The sequence below is a fragment of the Charadrius vociferus genome, unplaced genomic scaffold, assembly GCF_000708025.1.
Source record: "Charadrius vociferus isolate BGI_N301 unplaced genomic scaffold, ASM70802v2 scaffold61, whole genome shotgun sequence".
Taxonomy (NCBI): domain Eukaryota; kingdom Metazoa; phylum Chordata; class Aves; order Charadriiformes; family Charadriidae; genus Charadrius; species Charadrius vociferus.
The window spans coordinates 3,916,233-3,935,497 of NW_009646945.1; the positions used below are offsets into that span (position 1 = coordinate 3,916,233).

Here is a 19,265-nt window from a genome sequence, read left to right on the forward strand (position 1 = left end):
TCTTTCCACACCTGCACGGTAGTATGAAGCTGAAGAGTTCATGAGTCCTATGGGCCTTTCCCCATCCCAGCATCCGTGCTCCAGATTTTCTGTTGCTGAGCTATTATTTGCTTCTCCTATCCTTGTGCCATCCTGTTTTTCTGTCCCAGTTTAATTCTGTTCTGCCCATTAGGTGACATTTTCACAGCAGTGGCAAAATAGGTGAAGTGGAAGGATAAATGAGATTTCTTCCAAATGGTAAATACCTGCCCTTCAGAAAGCAATTTGTCTTCTTCCCCCCCCCCCCCAAAAAAAAAAAAAAAAGATAAAAAAAAAGGTGTATTTTAACAGGAAAATACTTCTATTTTTACTTTATCTTTATTGTTTTCATTCACGGTTTTAAAAAATGGGTTAAAAAGGCATCAGAGTAAACTTCACAGCTGTCTGATAAAACCTACCAGCAGAGAAAACACAGTTGACCAAACATTAAGCTGAGGTTGCGTTCCTCTGTTTTCAGGAACAACCGGCTCTCATCAGAGAAGTACTGTTTACATGTAACTTCCACCAACCAGCTGTACCTATCTAGTCCGGTCCTTCTCTTCATTGTAGCCTCCTGCGTTGAACACTTTGGGCCAAATTCATTTCTGGCGTGGATTCTCTGAAGCTGCTGAAAAGATTAATTTGTCCTAACACATATAAAACCAGGGCATATTTTAACTGGTCGTATTTAGGTTATATATTATTGTACTATAGACTAAGGCAGCTTTCAGCCTTAATACAGACAGGAGCAGGCTCCTCCATTGCAAATCCTGTTAAATTCAAGCTATGGGCTGAAGGGCTGACATAATTTTAAAATGTTCTTATCAGGCCATAAGAATTAAATGTCCATAGGAGTGTTCCCTGCTTTTAATGATATGCTTAACTAAGAAAACACATCCTGTGTTTGTTTTAAAAATCCACAGCACTTGAAAATCAATAGCTGTGCATAGCTGCTTTACATAGCTGGAGATAGAGCAACTTTTAGAGAGCGCAGGTGGGGCTGCACAAACCGGGCACCATTCTTTGGTCAGGAAAACCCTGGAAATGTAATGCCCATGGGTGGAGTTTGAGTGGGCTTTGTTGAGAGAAGGGCAGAGCTGGGGTGCAGCCAGTCTCACTGGTTTGCTTTGGCACCAGGGGGCAATTTACTTGGTAGTCACTAGCCTGCACCATCCCTTGTGCTGTCCCGCTTCCTCCTCTGGCACGGGATGAGAGGACCGCCCTCAGCATTGCATCTTCCAAATCCAAGCCCCAGAAGTATTTCATCTATATGTGTGCATTCCCTCGGAGCTTTGAGGGACACACCAAGGAAAAAGCAAAATGATCTTTGCATGTGTAGTCTTTGCCTCTCGTTTTTCACTGCACATTTGCAGTACCCTCACCACACCATCTCACTGCAGCTACTTGACATTTTTCTAGAAGGCAGCAGAAACTCATATTTTAAAAAAGCAGTGACTTGCTTGGTGACCCAGTAGTAAATTAAAATCATCATACACAATGTGTATGAAATAGAAAATCGAATTTTGGTGCAACAAAACTGACAGTTCCATTTAACAGAGAATAAATGAATGCAGACTCCTGTGGATGACTGACTGATTTAAAGAGACTGCGCCGATTTTCCAAGATGAGAAAGCTGATCACAAGAAAATACATATATTTCTGTGTGACACAGGTTATACACCTATTCCAATTGCAAGTGAAATTAGGTTTAAAAAGTATTAAATCTTAGACAAAGGCAGTTTTTCCCCATTTTGTTGCTATTTTTTACAGAAAACCCAAAGCCTGGACTTTCAAAAATATCTGAGTGTAACAAATTCCAGTGATTTCAGTGGAACTCTCTTTGAACACAGTGATTGCACAGTCAGATTTATCTACGCCATCAAGGTGTGCTGTCTGAGACAGCAGAGGTTTAACCCTGCATATTATATCATCCCCTCACTTACCGGCTTCCTTCCCCATTAGCATAGGTATGCTGTGAAACAGGAGGAAGCAGAGGTTATTTCTGTGTGTTTATGCATGTGCAATATTGTACTTACATTCAAAATACCAAAATGTATTATAAATGGAGCCCTGCTACCTGTGCCCTCTGATTTCAAGAGTACAGCAGCTGGTAAAAAAAATGCTACAGAAGAACTTTATGGGCAAAATTCAGCGTTTTCTGCCCAAAGCCCAGTTATTCACATGTGAAGCAGTCTGATAGAGGAGCTTTGGATTACTTGTTTCCCATTTGTGCATTAGTTGCTCAGTACACTTGGGGAAAAAAAAGTCCCACAATTACGTCCTCTCAGAAAAGAGTGGTTCTGCAAGTATTGCTATAGAGTTTCCTTTTTCTATAGTTTCTAACACAAACTGGGGAAGGTTACATTCAAACTGCACTAAATAGTTGTCTTCATTCCAGATCAGAGGATTAAGCTCAGGTTTAAAATTAAATGTAAATTACAAATAAGTATTCAGAAAACGTTAATTAAAAGTATTACGTTCCTGACTCATTTATTGCTCAGCAAGGGTTCCTAAGTATCTTAGCTGGAGAAAGGGGCCATTCACATTCCTCCTTTTTTGACCAAGTCATTGTACGTGTCTTAGGTTATCCATTTGCAAGTTAATGTAGTGCCGAAGCAAAGGTTTTCATTTTAAAGAAGTAATATTTCACAGCAAGATATGCTCCTGCAAGATGTAAAACAATCTTTTTCTAAAGCACTGGGAGTTAATCAGCCTTTCTCTTCATTGCTACAGGGGAGGGTTCAAATGGCATAAGATGCTGATTACTTAGATCACAGAGTCTATAGAAATCCCAATACGATTACATTTTCCTCCCTTTGTTATCAGAGTTTATTGTATCTTGGTGTTCAGGCTTTAAGTAGTTTTCAAGTAAAAAAAAGTAAATTAAGAAGAAGGTATTTTCTGAGTCTTCTGAATAACGATCGTGTTACATCAGAACACCACATGAATGCGTAAGGTGGAGCTTGCAAATGAATAGCAGAAGGATCGTTCCCTATCACTGCATGTGCACTGGATGCATTTCATAGAATACAGCGCGCCCATTTCAGGGGAGCGTTGCATTGCCCTTGCTTTTAAACCAAACGCCTTCAAAGACTCACACTAAAAAAAATCACGCAGAGCTAATGTGTACCAGTGGCAATGCTTCTCCCGGCCCACTCACAGCATTTCTCTTTCACATTTGATCTTTATAGTTTCCATACTGGAGCGATTTGGTTTGCTGAATTCTGGAAATGTCTCAAGTTGAAATGCTAGTGTATTAACCTGCTGTACTGAGTCTCTTTTGTTTCTCTTTACCAGAGTGCTGCTTGCCAATTTTTACAACTACAGCAGATTTTACTATTCAAACAGAACCAGATGGAACACCAGTTCAAAGAACATGTCAGAATTAAATATTTCTTTTTTAATTAGTTGCTTCTGATTTATGCAAAAAAAAATTAACATAAGAGTGGGAGAATGTGCCATGAATCCAGATGCAACACAGCCCACACAAGCATTATCTTTTCTCTGTCAGAGACACAGAGGCCTTTTCTTTCATTTTTTCTTGTCCTTTCTTTTTTCTTTTTGTTTCTGAATTTCATTTTTCTTACACTTTCTACATCTTTTCCTTCTCAAACCATCCCCATAATGATGACTGAAGTTCTCTTATGTTCATCAGTCGTACTTTTTCATCATTATCTTAAATTTTCTCTTGTAGAAACTGGCTGATCTGCCTCTGGAAAAAAAATAATTACTGTACTCAATACTGCAGTCCCAGCATCAGTATCTCAGTGTGTCAGCATCCTTTGAGTCTATTATTTGTTTTCAGTTGGGGGAATCTTTACACTCGAGTTTTTTCTGCTGCAGAAGAAGATTTGGGCAGCAGGTAAAGACTGTGAAGAATATTTCAACTGCTAAAGAAAGTTCATTTCCTTTTTGCTGCCAAGCATTCCTGTTTCTTTGGCATGAACGTTTGCTCATCTTCTCTTTCATGCTTCCCCATTTTTGCCAAGTCACATAAGCATCAGTTCAGCAAAGCATACGGACTAAGGACAGTTGTTAGGCACAGACTAGAAGGTGAGCATGTGATTAGCTGCTTTCTCTTCTGGGGCTTTCAGGATGTTGCTGTCAAGGTCAATGAGAAAGACTTCAGTGACTCGGGGGAGATGTCCTCACTTTCTTCATGGAGATGCCACAAATATCATTGAGACTTTTGCACAAAGATCTGAGATGGTTTACAGCCTTCACTATTTTCACTTAAAGCCAGGATGAATATTTACACCCTGTCATTAATCAAGGAGTTGTGCTCTTGTAATGACTACTCATTTCAAGGACACAGACTGTTGGAAGTAATTTTCAAATTAAATTAATTAAACTATTTTCAGAATTTCCACTAGAACCTATGCCATTTTTACTTAGCATTATATTCTTCTTTACTTAAAGCTCAATAAATAAAGGAATTAAGCCATAGTTATATATACATTATGGGAAAGCATGATTGGTCAAATCAACAGCAATGCCTAATAAAAAAGATCAACTCTTGCTTAATTAAATACTTGACAGAAGAACAGTGAAGCGTCACAACAGTTAATCTGACCCAGAGCACTGTATGCTATCTAGGGAAATGACACAGTTCTCTAAAAATATTTACTTTGGTATGTTGTGTCAAGTGATGGATTATACAGCTTTTCAAGCCACAAGAGATGCCCACAACAAAAAGCTTCCTGTTGTTAATCAAACTCCAGCACTTTGTCCTTTATTTTCTCAGGCTGTTGAACAGACCTACAGTAGGAGTGTTAAAAGCTGGTAAAACTGCTCCCTTGCTACAGCTCCCTCAATGACTGCATTTTATTTAGCAAGGCAGATTTTAATTCTGAAAAGAAGGTCTTCCATGCTATGACATGATTATGTATGACGACAGGAAGCAGCAATATTCATTTCAAGTTGTGCGTGTTGCATGTTGTTCCTTATCCAGCAGTTTGCTAAGATTTGCTACATGATATATTGTGCAGAGCTAAATGTTATTCTTTTTCCTTCTCCTCAACTGGTCTCTAATAAAATGCATATGCCACCCCTTGCATATCTATGTCTTAAAAATGTGTCACCCACCCACATTTTTCAGAGACAGTAAGACTGCGATGAAAATATTTTTCCTGGATGCTAAAAGATATTGCAGAATAAATAGAGAGGAAGTAATTCATCTGTAGAAACAGCTCGTGTCTTGCAATATGCTTTCACAGGAAAGAAATTGATTTTAGAAATAGGAACAACTGGGCCTTTTTTATGTGAACATTTCTCTCCTGGAAAAAAGAAATACACATTTGAGATGTTCCTCGTTTCTTGGAAGTTAGGAGCCAATTCCTATAGGCAAGTCTGTTCCCAGTCTCATAGTTACCAATAAAGGCAGTCACATTGCAACACAGGCAATTATCAAAGGCTGTGTTTTTGGATAAGGCCCTAAGACATCATTTTCCAGAAGAGTTATGCTTTTTAATATGAATGAATATGAATGAAAGTGAACAAAATTTGAAAAAAAAAAAGAAAGAAAAAAAGAACTAGCAACAGACCACAGTTGGTTAGAGCTGAAACTCTGGTCATGGAAATGAAATGTCAAGATTTCAGGTTAGGAGACAGCTGTCTGTCTCGGATCACAGCCATACAGCATGCAATAACTTACAAAATCGCTCGCATCCTCTAAAATAAATACCAGATGTTTGTTTATCATATGTGCAGAAAGTTAAATGTCAAATAATTGCAGGGAAATGCATTTGATGTTCTTCTTCAAAAGTACTGTATTTCATCACCCCCTCTCTCCACAGTTCATTTTAACGTGAAACACAAGTTCTTGAAACTAAAAAGCACAAGAAACCCAAAACAAAAAGCTAGTTGTTAAAGATTTGTATTACTATCTCAGCTGGAGGAGGCTAGATCTGAGAAAAATGGGTTACCTCTGGTCACGTTAACACTTGGAGACCTCTGTGGAGAGGACATGCTAAGCTGACTAAAAATTACACAGACAGTTGGACTTTATAAGCATAAGCCTCCAAAAAGCAGGAGAATTCCTATCTGTTTGGTGACACAGCTGTACTAGAGCTGCTGTCCTTGTCAACAGTTCCTCTGGATAGCATAGTATGGAAGAACTGTGTCTTACCACAGCTGCATTTTGGTACCTTCAGGCTCCATTTGTTAATAGCAGTTGATATGGTTGAACGTCAGCTCTGAGCAATCCCCGTGCCATTTAGAATGTGTATTTTATGCACAATTTTGCATTTTACAGAAGGTAAACTTTCAAAAGACATTAGAAAGAAAACAAAATACATCACAAAGTGATTAATGAAGGTAAGCTTAACAGCCCCTTAAGATGTGTCACGCAGTTTCCAAGGTAGTCTTCTACATAATTTATTTCTATCACCTTACTTAGAGAAGAAGATTGGTACATTTAGAACTTGATTTACAAACATACTTAGGCACCACAGAGGGGTGCTCAGTGTTGCAATTCTGTTTTCATGCACCTGGAGAGGAGCAGTTCCTCTCCGGAGGCCACCACAGAGAACTGTCAAAGGGTGAAAAACGCCTTAAGCTCTACCTCTCTCCTGGACCTCTGCACTGACACAAAGGTAGTACTAAAAACTCCAACCCTTCCACTTCTCGTCTGCTTAGCCCCACCCTTCTTGTTTGTGCTGCTTCTTTCTCACAAAACGCTATGGAGAAAGTTTATTCTTTTTCCCTCTGTCAGCTTGTGAGCAAACACCCCCTTGGCATGCGGCATGCCGGGGGTTACAGCTTGATTTTGCAAGGGGTTTAAAGCTGTGGCACACAGCTGAACACTCCAGCCATCAGCCTCTAGTGCTCCAGCAGAGGACTGCTGTTGACATAGTTCCAGTTTTCAAGAAGCAGGTAAAGATTTGTTGATCCAGAGAGAGCACATCTATGTGAAGAGATGTTCTCCCTAACAAGAAGAGATGCCTCCCTCCGTCTGTACTGTATTACACAGTTACTGGAGCCAGGAGCACTAATGAGGTTGCCTCTTCCCTACCTATAGGCAATAAATTAGAGGTCTTCTCAGAGTCTGTCTCTCCCAGTGAGCTGCTAACATCTGGCAGGAGAATTTCTGCCTGCCTTTTGAATTCTGCCAGGTTTCGGGCATGAGGGTAGATGTCTATATCCTCTGCGTGTTTAGGACTTAGTTCTGAGCAGTGGGATAGATGCCGTAGGATATTCAGTGCCTCAGGAGTTAAGGGGATGTATTGAATACCAACCAGCATTTGGGACCAAGCAAAATTTGGGGGCCTGAAGTTCTTTGATGGGACAAGCCTGAGTCGCCTGAACAGTCAGTGACCGGTAGGTGTAATTGTTAACTCAGGCATCAACTAATCAAACCTTCCCCTAAACCCCCAATGTTAAATTTTAACTTGGCTTCAAATACCTAGAACTCTTGTAATAGGCCATTGCTTGACTTTATTCACAATGAAGTACTTACTGTATATTAAAAAGCCCCTACTAGAATCATTTCAAATCAGTTGGAACAGTACAGGCTTGGGACCCTAATCATTTCAAAACTGAAGAGCTGTTTCAAATTGTAAGAGAAGCAGATCATTTAAATAACTTAGCTCTGCACTCCCTCAGACTTCCAGATTTTCAAGTGCACTTCAGCCTGGAAGTGAATGTGGTATTGGACATAACTCAGTGCAGCACACTTTACAATCAGCAGAGTACAGTTTGGAGAGCATTTGAAGTTAAGCTGAGATTGCTCAGCGCAATGATGCCCAGATTCCCCCATTAACTTTCAGATTGCAACAATCTAACATCTGAGACTCTCCAGTTACTTTAAATCACTTGATTGTTTTTGTAAGGCGGTGCTGGGATTTTTTATTTTTTTTAAGGCTGATTTTTTTTTTTATCACGACAAAACAAAATGTTGCAGTATTTGACCCCTAAAGACAAGGGCTAAAATGTTGCATATAGACTTTACCAGCCTTAAAGACTGGGGCAGGGGCTTTGCCCTGAAAGCTGGTTCGATCTGCGACACACAAGGCTGCTATTCTTGTGTTGGAAGACTTCAAAATGCCTTCCCTATGACATGGGCATTGAGAAAGAAGCCAGTTTGTCCTCAACAGCACTTCCTTCAGACTTTTGAGAGAGAATGCAGAGCATGTTGATTTAACCACTCCAGCGCCTTTGGATATATGACATACATCCAGGAAAAAGGATGCCTGTGGGACACAGGGGACATATATTCTGCATCCTGTGTACTTTGGAAATAATGAAAAAGCCTGAGACATTCATGGGACATTCATTTGAGAAGGGTTAATTCAACCTATTATTATCCTACTGAAGTCTGGACAACTGAAGTTTAGGGGAATAAATTACTCTGATTAGTATTTTGTGAATAGTATCATTTTATATTGAAATTAAATGGTTTGTTCTGGGAAACAAAAAGAAGGTTCTAGCTGTAGAGAAAAAGGGTGATGAATTTGAGTTAGATTTGTTTGTTGTTAAGGCTAAAGAAAGGCTGGGAGGAAATGGCAGGTGTTTCAAAGCTGTGGTCACCGACCTGGCTGTGAGAAAGTTCTGTGCAGAGTATCAGCCGTTTGGCAGCTGGACTTGTGCACCAGGACAAAGGTTTCTTTTGCCAGCAGAACTGACTTGGGTAGCTGCAGTCCTGCACCGTACATCATCCTCCCAACTATGCCGATACATCTTCTGTGATGCCACATAATGAACTACATGAGGAAACAGATCTGGATGACAAATAAATAACTGGGGGTGGAGAAGGCTGTCCATTGTTTGCAATGTAACTTCACGAGAGAAAGAGAAAGGGAGAGAATGAGTGTAGAAGACAGAAGGCCTCTAACGTGCATTCGTGTGCACACTATAGCATTCATTTCTCCAGCAAGTTCAAAATGCCATTATTTTCTAATGATTAAAGTTCACTATATTTGACAGTTGGAACAGAATTATTGCACTTGTGCTAATGTTTCTTTCTGATTTCTTCAAATACTTCATATGGTACAAGTAACTGATTTGCCTTTTTCCCAACAAAATCACACAGTGATTCGTAATTATCTTGTGACTAACTAATACACCATGGGATTCTATTCTCCTCTTCTGTTTGCAAGTGATGAGCTCCTGGGTTTTTGCAGAATTCTTGTTATCATTCCCTAAGTGAACAACTTTCATGTTATGCTATTAAATTTCATCCCATTTCTAATACTGCAGTCCTCAGGGTCATTCAGTTCTCACTGTATGACTCTCCTCTGTATTGACAATGCCTTCCAGCTTTCTGCCCTCAGCCAATCTTACTAGAATCTATGCAAGGTAGTTAATGTAATTATTAAGTAACATTGTTCACCAGACTGGTCCCTGAGGATAGTAACTTCTAGTAACTTCTCTGCACTCTGGTGGTTCCCACTCCCACTGATGGCATCTCTGGTTCCTGCCCACTAGAGGAAAGAGAATTCTCTGGCATGTGCATAGCCCTTCTGGCTAATTAGGCACGTGTTCCCATCTCCTGTGATGACACTGTTTACAAAAGAGATTAATGAATATGTTATTATCAACAATGTGTTGCTATTTCCTTTATATAAAATCCTTATTATCTTTGTAAAACGGGGGGGGGGGGGGGGGTGTGAATGGGGTGTCACTTCTGCATTACTGTTATGCTCTGAACTGATTGTCTTCACATCCCAATTCATTCCTTATCACAGGTAGATCTAGGCCTTCTCCGCTTTGTTTCTGGAATTGGGACCCAAGGAGCCATCTCAAAAGAAACAAAGAAAGAATATTATCTGAAAACGTACCGCGTAGATGTCAGCTCCAATGGAGAGGACTGGATTACGCTGAAGGAAGGAAACAAGCCTGTTGTAAGTCTTTTCTCTTTCACCTCTGTTCGGCCAAGAAATAGGCTATTGATCTGTCTAGTTACTCTCAGTTGTTAAGAAATGAGGAATAAGTTATCACAGATTTAATCAGCATGATCAGAGTTTACAATATCCCAAATCCAAAAGATAGCTATTGTCTCCTTAGTAATGGGCCACAGAAATTGTTCATCCAAAGCCTAGAGCAGCTGAAAAGGGTGCAAGATGTGGCACGACCTGTTGTACCCACCAGAATTTGAGTGGTTTGGGTCTTTTCCCTGGAATGTGCTGTTTCCCAGTTTGCCAGAGATTTTCTGTGTGACCTTGAGAAAAACATGGGAAACCTTTTAAAAAATATGTAGGTCCTCTATCTGCAGTGAAGCTCTTATCCAGAGATATCCAGATATCCAAAATCATACTATGCAGTGTATCAGTGCGTCAGCTCCCTGTGCATAGCCATGCTGTCTTGCAGGAGTGCTAGCAAGTCCTTAGTAGTTGTTACACTTCCGAGCACCTCAGTGATGGGGGTCATGCAGACAGATAATTAGGCATATCTTTCTATCCTTATAGATTTTTATCACCTTTCCATTTATCGGCAGATTTCCTCTCTGTGACCTCCCAATGAAACAGCTTTAGACACTCATAAGAAAAATCTCCATTATCCGCTACCATGAGCATAAAGCTCATTACTGAGAAGTCAATTCTGCTCCAACTCTCACATGAATAGTCCCAGTGAGGCTGTGCCTTCCTTCCCACCTCGCTCAGGATGTGCCCGGGAGCAGCATCCCTGGAGGCTGCCAGGGGCTGATGCAACTGGAAAGGTTTTGTGGTACCTCCCTTCAAAATAGCCTTTTTGTGAGCCCTCTGTGAAGACCCAGAAGAGCTGTGTAATATTAAACTCTATCAGTGTAACCATATCTAGCTCTAAATATTTGGTTACTGGTTTTTCCCTGATTCATCTGTAAGTGCTATGCCAAGTCCACTACATTTATCTAATCAAAATGGTGGCAGTGTTTAACACATGCATCTTTCTTCTTTGAAGCACTTTATAAAACAATAAAAAATGAATCCTGAAAGCTCCTCTTTGACAGGTATTATCCTGGTTTTACAGAGAAGGAATTTTAGAAGGTCAAATGCCACAATGTGGGCACTGTGTAATGATGTATAAAGGTACAATAACTGACTGGCCCAAAGTCACAAGAGGAGCCAACGCTGCGGCTGGTATGAGACACAGGGTTTCCTGGCTCTGGTTCCTGTAATCTGAACAAATGCCTCTTTCAAAATCAGACCGTGCCTGATTTTCATTACCAGCTTCAATTTGTAAACTCTCCAAGAGTATATTTTACATGAGTTTCTATTGTACATGCTATCCTTCATTATGAGAATGCTTCATAAACCTGTGTTATTTGTTCAAAGGGTTTACAAAAAAAATCAGGTTTCTAAAGTGGCAATACTTTGCTGTTGATGAGGACAAGAAAAAACCACACAGAAGCATCCCTCTGATATCTCTGTTCAAATGAAAAGTTAAGGAGAGGCAGCTACTGAAGGAACAAAAGCAGGCAGCCACGGATCTCTTCCAGGCAGCCTCACACGAGTGTTGCACTAACCACACAGAAGGAGTTGTGTACTTTGGGAAAGACTCATTTCCTCTGTGAGATGCAGACCTTAAGAAAAATACAGCAGGTCCTCCCAGAGAAAAAAAAAAAGTTGCTGAAAAGAAACGTAGCTCCTTTTAAAATCTCTTGCTAGATATGAAACTCCTATATTAAATTCCTTGAGATATAACTGAGCCTGATGAGTTGAGAGCTGTGCGCTGCTGGCCTCCGCTCCAAATTAGTGCAGTTATTGCAAGTAACAAACAGGAAAGTAGACACTGTGTGTAAGAAATGGGAGAATCTCCCATAAAAGGAGGGGGGGTTGTATCCATGGAAAACAACAGGAAATTGGTCCTCTTTACATGACGAAGAAGCAGGAAACTGAATCACCTTCTTTGGACTAGAACATTGCAAGGTTTCAGCTCCGCTAGGAAGGAGCGTGGCTGCAGGATCCTCAACATGAAAGCACGGCACAATCCTGTCCCTTCTTGTGGAAGTCTCTTTGTTCATCTAATTTGACTGTTAGCCTTGGGGGACGCAGACAAAGTCTTAGAGCCTGCTATATAGATTTTAAATAGACTTCCATCTCAATATGCAAGGAGAAAGAAAGTCTGAGTACTTGCTTAAAAGGATTTAAAGACGAAGGTTAACAAAGCGAGGCTTGCACGATGCACTCTGCAAAACTCCTAAGCCCAAGGATAACAAAATAATGTATGTTTTTATTCTAACGCCATATAGGATTTTTATGTGGTCTAATTTAAATCCGAACCTTTAATTTAGGCCTGAGGTTCTGTAGCTTTTTGCATCATTCTACAAGTGTACGAGGAAAAAAACTGTCCTAAATGGGCACTGAGGGATTCTTCCAGGACACAGCAGTCCATGGGTGACCAAGACCAGTGTATATCATTCCTGCATATAGATCTGGGCATTAGGAACACCTCAAAATAGTCAGGGAGTGGACAAACCCTTGTTGCACTCAGGTAAGCTCCTGCTCTCGATGGCCCTGAGCTCTCCTGGTCTGCTCTGCAGCATTATGGAGTGTTATGGGACTCTGCAGATGGCAAGTATTTTTTTGTATCATTGAACACCTTATACCTTCTTTTTTCCTCCTCAAGGAAAGCTTACCTGTCTGCAAAAATTGTGTTAGGTGTTTAATGAAATGGTTCCCCATGCAAGTCTTTTGTCTCACCCCTCCATCCCCCAAAATAACCCTGGTTAGACCTTGTATCGTAACTATCTGTAAAACACAGAATTATAAACACCATTTAAGTGAATGCCTAACAAATATATACTTTTTTCTTTCCACACAAAGGTGTTTCAAGGGAATAGCAATCCCACTGAGGTTGTTTACAGACCTTTTGCCAAACCAGTTTTAACACGATTTGTGCGAATTAGACCTGTGTCTTGGGAAAATGGAGTATCACTGAGATTTGAAGTTTATGGCTGCAAGATAACAGGTAGGTCTTGGGAAGGATTTTAAAACCAAGGGAATTTATTGTGCATAAGCTGTGGTTTTTATTTTTATGAGTGAAATGCATCTTTATAATTTCCACTGGGGTCTGAATGTAGAAATGTGAAAAAAAAAAAAAAGACAAACAACACCATAAAGAAAATAAAAGAGACAACCCAAATATCCAATGTTATCTGAATGTTGTTCTGGCATTATCTTTTAGGCGTTCAGCTTTAAGAAGTGAAAAAAGTAAGCTTTAATTACTTTTCTTGCAATTATTTTACATCTCCATGCAAAATACCTGACATACACAGACATTTTGCAAATTCCCTTTTTTTTTTTCCTTCCTAACCTTCCAGTCCCTCTCTCTCATGCCTGCTATTTGTAGGTAGTTCTCAGCAGGTTTCACAAGGAACAACCATACATAACTAGGTTTAAAAGCATTGCAAGGTACAAACACTTAGATCTGAAGCCTATTCAAGCAACTAGACATATATAGTCAGGTTCCCACTAGTGATCAGTATTGGAATGTAACTCCTTTATGTGACACAGTTAACTACCAAAATAACTGTCCAAAATGCTTTCTGAAGTAACAGCAAAAGACATTCATTATCATCAAAATGCTATCTTGAAAAAAAAAAAAAAAACAAACCAGGCACACGCAGGGATGTTTTTGAAGTCCTTATTTGTTTTAGGATTTTCTAGTTTTTAGGATTTCTACATCTCCTACAAAATGGAGGTGGTTTTATACATAAAGTAAAAATACAACAAGTTCTAGATTAAAGAAAATTTTAATTATTCAATATTTTTTACAAAGCTGATTTTCCTAAAAAATACCTAACGTCATTTTATAGCACTTCATACAGTTCATTGGTACTAAAATTTAATAGTTCTAGGAATATATCTTTTTTTCTTTAGTCTTGAAAATGTTTCTCAGGACTGGTTTCCAGACAGCAGGAAAATAAGATTGCTGATTACTGTGTTATAGAATTCCAGGTCATTCTATGAAATCTTTTCACATTAGATCAAGGTAATAGCAGCAGAACCACTGTTACTTCTATATTGGAAATCTTCATTCCTTGTTAGCAGCTTTTTCTACTTCTAATTTGTATTTATCTGGGACCATAAAAGAAGCAACTCTTTAGCTTTTGTGACATTTGAAAAAGCCTGAGAGACCAAAGAAATGCAACAGAAAAATCTCAAGTTCAGCAATAAATTATATTTTACAGAACATATGAAAGATTTCCATTTCCAATGTCACCAAAATTAAGTAATCTGCAACCAGGTTTTGGCTGATTTTGGAAGTCTTCTCTAGGGAAATATTCACAAATTCAGATGTGACCCTGCACCCTTTGCCTTAGCAAGAAGAATAGAAAACAAGAATAGAATAGGATATTCAGATCGTTTTGGTTCCCATCAAGCCAGAAATACTTGTGGTATTTTGGTACTTCCTGCCAAAACTAGGATGTGCAAGTTTGAACAAATGAAAATTATATACAAATCCAAAGAGATTATTTTGGATATAAGAAAGAAATAAGGAATTGCTTATGCTAGTTGAATTGACTGATATGTCCTGTTTCTGTTTTGGTGCTTGTTCAGATTAACTATTTATTTTAATACTTTTTTTCTCTGTAGATTATCCTTGCTCTGGGATGCTGGGTATGGTGTCTGGGCTCATTCCTGACTCTCAGATTACTGCATCTACTCAAGTTGATCGAAACTGGATCCCAGAAAATGCTCGCCTCATAACGAGCCGTTCAGGTTGGGCGCTGCCACCAACTACTCATCCATATACAAACGAATGGCTTCAAATAGACCTTGGTGAAGAAAAAAAAGTGAGGGGCATAATTGTCCAAGGAGGCAAGCACCGAGAAAACAAAGTATTCATGAAAAAATTCAAAATTGGCTACAGCAACAACGGATCAGATTGGAAAATGATCATGGATTCCAGCAAGAAGAAGATAAAGGTAAGGAAGAAAGCTCTGGACTAAAAAAAACTTGCATTAAAAAAAAAAAAGTTTGCCTTAAATTTCTATCTCTGACCTTAAAAATGGCACACAGTTGGAATGAAGCCAAGCAGGAGGACTCCCAGGGCAGCAACCCTGTAGGGATGCTGTGGGAACCATCCCATGCGTGAGGGCAGGAGCTGGCCATAGGATGTTTGCTTCTCTCTGCAGCAAAGGTTTCATTTATTCAACAGCTAGTTCAGGCTTGATTTCTGACAAGGGTGGTGCACCTCTGTGGCCTGGGGCTTACTGCAAAACCCCATGCAACGGTAATATTCAACACTGCCAAAAAAGTAGAGTTTCCTCTGCAGTTTTTCCCCTGACATTGAACAAACTTATTTGAGACACTGAATTACTTTTCTTTTGCTTCTTTTTCATCTGAACTGCAGATTGAGAATGGTGTTATTTAACTCAATGGGGTACCTGTTGGATTTCTGAACTGCCTGTAGACTGCTTCGAGAGCTTTACAGGCTCTCTGTAATGGTCTGATCCAAGTCCCTCTGAAAGAAAGTGATGGAGTTTTTAACGTGTTATGCCATCCCAAGTGAAAAGTACTATTGTAGTGTCACAAGTGAAGCATCTTGGAGGTTGCTTGGGAATAAAGGGCAGCTGGTTCAAACAGAGATTATAAGAAATTTACATAGGAGGGCCAAATGAATTGCTGAGTTAGATGCCAAGGGAAAGAAAATTAATGTGGCCCAGAAAAGTTTCTGGCAACATACCTATTTTGGTTTGTCTTTGAATGTATGCATTTCAGGGCATAAATAGCACTGAGTGTTTAGCTTATTTATCCCAAATCCCATTTGTTAAGTTTTCCAGCCCCATTTTGATATTGTTGCTCACAAAGTGCATTTTTGCCTCAAAAGGCACAACCCTTTTTTAGTCCTCCTGCCCTGTTCCTAGGGGAAAGCAGTGGGCAAGCAGTCTTGTTCACGAACCGGTGCTGCACTACTGGGATGATCGGGGAATCATATACCAAAGATGACCTCAAAAAAATCAGTGTGGTGCTTGGCAGATGGGACTCCTGAGAGTTGCTCTTTATCTCATCTGCGTTAGTCTGAAAATTAGATGTAAAAGCTGTTTTGCTATATATACTCATCCATTGGACAAACCTATGTTTCCTTAAAGGAAAAGCTGAGTGGGCCTATGGATGTAGCTTTTCCAGGCACATTTGGTAAATATTGGACTTCATTCTCTCCTGTTTTAATCTCACTGAATATGTCTGCATTTTCTCACTTCTCATCACTTTTCATCATTTGTTTTGGGGATTAAAACTAAATGAATTCAGCCTTTGCAGTCAGCTCCTTTCTCTTGTTACCATGAGTTTTGACTTCATCATAAAGTGTGAAGAGAGTGTAAATCAACAATGGGATCTAACCATTTTCTTTCTAAAATAGATGTTGTTTTGACATGTACTTCTACACTGTGGCTCAACGAGGGAAAAAAATAATGCCATATGCTTTCAAAGCAGTGCGCCGTCTGCTGCATGGCTTTCTGTTTTCTAATACAAGCACTTGCCGTCATTGTCAGAAGTTAGCAGTTTGACAAGAAAACTAGTGTGCTAACTAACGCACTGAGCCCATCCTCAGCTTTCATCACTATCAGAAATTAACTTTCAAGATTAATGGAATGGAGAGGGATGGAATTCAAATCTCTTGTGGCATAATTATAATCCTTCCCAAAAATTCAAGACATTTAATAAAATTTTTTCCGAAGCACAAGTTTTCTTTAAAGAGAATCAGATAAATCCCATTATTTGGGAGTCTGAGGGATTTCAAATGTTAATACTGGAATGTAGTATTTTTAAATGTAAGTGGAGCTGGATGGGACAGCATGCTATAATGAGTCACAGCAGGAAGGCGGATTAGAAACAGCCCTGTTATATGAAATGAAACACATCGTTTCACTTGGTTAAAGTCTTGACTTTCAATAAACAAACAACTGCATTTTAGGAAAAGAAAGAGCAGTGACAAGCTAAACTTAACAACAGAATATGTCCAAAGGATGAAACATCACCTTGTTTCTCAACATGATCTTGTCATCCATGCTTGCAGCTCATTTCACTAGGACTACCATAATTCCTTCCTCTTTGGCTGACCCAATTTCTGCTATTTTTGAATGTGCAGAATGTTTCCCGCTTTAGCCTAGCTCAAGCACTCAGAGGAGTGAACATCACAAATCCTCAAACGACCACGCAGAACCCCATTTTCATTTTAAGATCCAATTTGTATTTCTTGTCTATAGTCTTACCCAAGCTTACTCCATAAAGTTATCTTTCTTTTTCATTCTTCTTTCCTCCTTCCACTTTTGGGGTTTTTTTTACACCTGCTATCATTTCTGGCATAAGAGACTTCTGAATGTCCTGCCATTTGGAACAACCTTTGTAAATTTCTCTGTAATGTTTATTTTCGTTTTGAAAGATACTAGGGAGAATTTTTTCCCTCTCACCAGTTTAGCTTCTTTTTTGTTTAGTTGTTATTTAATATAAGTCTTCTTTGTAATGAAGAGAAGGAATTGGTGACATAGCCGGTATAAAAGACACTCACAAAGTGAAGTTTTACTGTATACTCCACTCTCCTCCCCCACAAAGAATATCGGTACGTGTTTTAAATGAACAGTCAAAATTGAATCACAGGCAGCTCTGCACTACAAAGGACAATGATTCAATATAATTATGATTCAATATAATTCTAGATGCCTATTGAATTCTAATGTCTATGTGTCAGTACTCCAGTACTGATGTCTTTTATAAAACAGTTTTCATTATTATATGTTGCTATTAAGACTACTATTAAAAAGGAAGCAAGGATTCCTCAGATACATGTGTCTGTCTACTTTTTACACATAAAATGGCATTCATTCTTTCTCATATGGTAGGTAGCTTTTCTGATCATTTGCACTATATTGCTATTCAAATATAATCATATGTAATTCCATGTTAATTAGATCTGACAGGCCATCTACATGTGAATTCTTGACAACTATCTTCCAAGCACTGGCAGAACACCAGGTCAACCAGTGCCCCTTGAAGCCACCTTGGAGGTACAATCTCCCCTAGGAAGTAGGAGCAGAAGCATTAATGCTGAAATTATTTTTTTTAATTTAGTTGGTCTTAGTCTGCCATCATCGTTGGCTTTTGCGACTGGCACTCTAACCAACAGCCAGAAGGGGTTGTAGACCATTGGTTCATGATGCAGAGGTGTCCAGTAAAAACAAGCAAGGCTTTTAGTACTGCACTAAAAATACAAGCAGCAAGCAGATTTACCTATGCTGGTTTTGTGCCTTCAGAAATACAGCCAGCTTTTCCCATGGCTTCTGTTTTCTCTGCCCCAGATCAATAGGAGGAGGTAATTGCAGGTTGGGTTTTTTTCTCATCCAAAATGAAGGGCATCCGGTGGTTTCTTCCTGAAGAAAGCTACAGGCTTTGCAGCTGTGAGTTGGAAGTATCTTTATAATAGCTCTTCTAATCCCAAAATCAAACACTAGTTCAAAGAAGATATTTTTTAATGTTTTGCCATTTAACTAATTCATAGAAAAGAAAAGTTGAAAATACTTCACTTCTACTTCATTTTTATATATATTTTAATATTTTGTAGAGTGTTCTATACATGATATTCTGAAGTAATTTTTTACCATAAAATAGGGTAAAAATAACTCCTTTCGCCTATCTTGGGTTATAAACTCTTCATGGCAAGGACTGTTTCTTTGTACAGTTAATTCATTCTAAGGTCCAGTCATCTCCATGGAGGCACCTGAGTTGTTGCTAGAAGTACAAATTATAACTTGTTCTATATGCAAAAGATCACTTGCAAGAGAAGCCGAAGGTATCAAACGAATAGCATTGAGAGCTGCTTTATGGCTGAAGAACCCAGAGTGCAACTCAGAGAAGAGCTTTTTGTCTGAAATGTACATTTGCTGACCTGCCTTGCCCGTGGGATTATATTGCAGTTTTGTCAGAAGGCAGCTTTCTTCTTTCTTTCTTTCTTTTTATTCTTATTCAATAGCAAGCTCACTGGAAGAACTCTTGCAGCTACTGTTCCTGGAGTTTAATTTATGCCTTTTGAAATAACTACAACTTGTGAAACTCTGTCACTGGGGGAAATCAGATTGAAATTTTCTCTTCAATAGTTGGATTATTATTGTAACCACTTAAAAGGTGACAGGATCTTCACCTCAGCCATTTTTTTTCCCTGAGAAGTGTTGAAAATGTCACCCAGTAAAACCCCAGATCAGAGTGTCATTTAAAAACATGTCTCATTAAACACTCAGCTCTTGTTATGACCCTGATGGATTGGTTGCTACTGAGTTTATGAAAAATGGAATGCATTACTTTTCCCAGAAGCTTTAACTATGTATTTTCCAT

At 39.2% G+C, this 19,265-nt stretch overlaps 1 protein-coding gene across 1 annotated transcript in view; it reads left to right on the top strand.

Annotated features, from left to right (window-relative positions):
- The window catches only part of NRP1 (neuropilin 1), a 113,174-nt gene that overhangs the window by 70,791 nt on the left and 23,118 nt on the right, over positions 1 to 19,265 (top strand). Inside the window, exons 7-9 of the mRNA XM_009895105.1 lie at positions 9,702 to 9,857; positions 12,759 to 12,903; positions 14,532 to 14,863. Of these exons, the coding sequence (XP_009893407.1) occupies positions 9,702 to 9,857; positions 12,759 to 12,903; positions 14,532 to 14,863 (633 nt within the window). The remainder of the gene's footprint in view (positions 1 to 9,701; positions 9,858 to 12,758; positions 12,904 to 14,531; positions 14,864 to 19,265) is intronic.